The sequence below is a fragment of the Pelobates fuscus genome, chromosome 3 (genome assembly GCF_036172605.1).
Source record: "Pelobates fuscus isolate aPelFus1 chromosome 3, aPelFus1.pri, whole genome shotgun sequence".
In the NCBI taxonomy this organism is placed as follows: Eukaryota; Metazoa; Chordata; class Amphibia; order Anura; family Pelobatidae; genus Pelobates; species Pelobates fuscus.
The window spans coordinates 414,657,330-414,659,810 of record NC_086319.1 but is presented as its reverse complement, the minus strand read 5'-3'; the positions used below and the strand labels follow the sequence as shown (position 1 = coordinate 414,659,810).

Sequence of the window (2,481 nt, the reverse complement as noted above, 5' to 3'; positions counted from 1 at the left end):
GAAGGTGAGCAAACCATTTTAGTTTATGTTCCTACTTATTTCTGTTGGGATATACTTCACCAGAGAGTTCTCTATTTTCTATCTCTTTTGAGGATTATTGTTTATCCGACTAAGAGGGTAAAGTGCCACCAGACGGCACAGAAACGTGTGTGATTTGAGCCTATCCTCCCATAAGGCTCTTATCAATGTGAGTTTAATCCACTTATTTATGGTTATGGTTAAACACATATAAACGGAATTATACTATGTTATTTTTTTCTTTCTCTCTATATATCTGGATATTGGCCAATATACATACTGTATGTGAGTAAAATACTTACATATAGAATCACTGAAGCACTCCACTATAGTATAGGTCCTTGGAAAGGGGATACCTGATCTAAGGCAGATATTATTTTACCACTATGCTGATAAGAAATATGTCTGCATAAACCATAATATGCAAATTGACCAGCCTTACTATTCAGGTCATGCACATAACTGTTTCAAGATCTTCACAACCAATAGGTGGTGCTATACAATTTTTACCACCTAGTTGGTAAATAGCATCAGCAGGACATGTGAGCCCATAAGAGATGTGACAAATAGCAGAACTCTAATACACATCCAGCACCTATAATGGGCACATGGTGATTTGGACACAATAGGATGTCTGATGTGGCAGACATACAAAAACCCACAACTCCATAATTCCCAACAGCAAACTTAGTCACACATAATCCCAGCCCAAGGGGGAGTAGATCAGAACATAATGGAGTTATCCAACAATTTCTAACCGAGGGAAGGGTAGGGTTGATATGGTTCCAGCGTTGGTGATTACCGTCACATATTTTAACCAGATAAATATATGAGATTTCAATTTTAATAATGTATGAATTATTCCTCAGCTGTCTTTTATGACAAGTGTTCTAATTCAATCCAATAAATAAACAGAAAATGGCACCACTGCAAATGTTGTTCTCTTAATTTTCTAACAGGTAATGAATACAATAAACCAGACCATTGTCACTGATATTCGTCTCCTTGGATTTCAGGATTTTCCAAATTACAAAGCATTATTTTTGCTTCTTCTTATTATTTTCCCTATTGTGACTGTATATGGAAATATTCTTATTATTTGGCTGGTGGCATCTAACAGCAGTCTCCAGTCTCCTATGTACTTCTTCCTAACACAACTGTCAGTTTCTGATTTACTTGTAACCACATCCATTGTTCCCAACACACTTCATGTTATATGTTATGATGGGGGCACTATGTCTTTTTCAGCTTGCCTTATTCAATTTTATTTTCTTGCTTGTTCTGAGGTATTTGAGTTTTTTCTTCTCTCTGTAATGGCTTATGATAGATATCTAGCTATCTGCAACCCGCTGAGATATATTTCATTAATGAACCCTGTCTTGTGTATTATATTAGTTATCATCTGTTGGTTATTAAGCTTTTCTTTAGAACTGATTGTAATAATATCAATAGTTCAACTTCAGTTTTGTGGCCCAATTGTTATCGATCATTTCTTCTGTGATTATGTCCCACTTTTAGAACTGTCTTGTTCAAACACCTTTTTTATTGAAATTGAAAATCTCATATTGTGTGTACCATTTTCTTTAACTCCACTTGTAATTATTGTAGTTTTCTATGTACATATTGTTCGGGCTGCCATTAGAATCTCCAGCACAAGTGGGAGTTCAAAAGTCTTCTCCACTTGCAGCTCTCACCTGACTGTGGTTTTTATATTCTACGGCACACTGCTTGGAATTTATATGATTCCAAAGAAAAAAAAATCTTTTACAGTCAACAAAATCTTTTCCTTGTTGTACACCGTGGTGACTCCTATGATTAATCCGATGATATATAGTCTGAGGAATGAAGATATCAAGAAAGCTGTAAAAACAATCTGGGTAAAATGAATGAAATAAATGAAAACACCTTCTACAAAAAATAATGTTTGCTCATTGATGGAATAAAAAGTTATTTGGATTATGCAAGAATCATTCATATATTATTATGATAACTAATAAGAGCCAATTGGATACTAGGACCATACATGAGTCAAATAATTATAAACATACATTTTGATGTCTAGCAGGACACAGTTGCAATGTACCTTTCCACCACTGGAGGTAATCCTCAAAGTTTTGGACAGCTGAATTATTGCAGATTAAATGCTTTTAATTAGCAACAGAATGAGTAGGGATAAAATCATAGGAACCTGCTGTTTTCCTTGACTGATGAGGACTTCAGAAAATGAGGAACCAGGAACATAAAACACAGGATGAGAAGCTCCCACCATACCTCAGCAGGATGCTCTCCTCAGCTGTCCCCACCTCCTATAACCTCCGATCCAGTACCAGAACTGTATTTAGTCTACCTCAATACAAAAAGAAAGCGGCCCGATCCTCCTTTTCTACAGAGCACCGCAATGATGGAGTGACCTCCCGCACACTTTAAAAACTTCCCCAGTCCTTTAAGAGATCCCCCTCTACA

At 36.2% G+C, this 2,481-nt stretch overlaps 1 protein-coding gene across 1 annotated transcript; it reads left to right on the top strand.

Annotated features, from left to right (window-relative positions):
* Nucleotides 1-980: 980 nt before the first annotated feature.
* On the top strand, nt 981-1,904 carry LOC134602055 (olfactory receptor 11L1-like). The gene has a single exon (XM_063446555.1). It carries the CDS (start codon nt 981-983, stop codon nt 1,902-1,904), a length of 924 nt encoding a protein of 307 aa, XP_063302625.1.
* The last annotated feature ends 577 nt before the right edge of the window (nt 1,905-2,481 follow it).

Coding starts and splice junctions, on each gene's coding strand:
- LOC134602055 (XM_063446555.1), top strand. CDS start 981: ATGAATACAATAAACCAGACCATTGTCACTGATATTCGTCTCCTTGGA.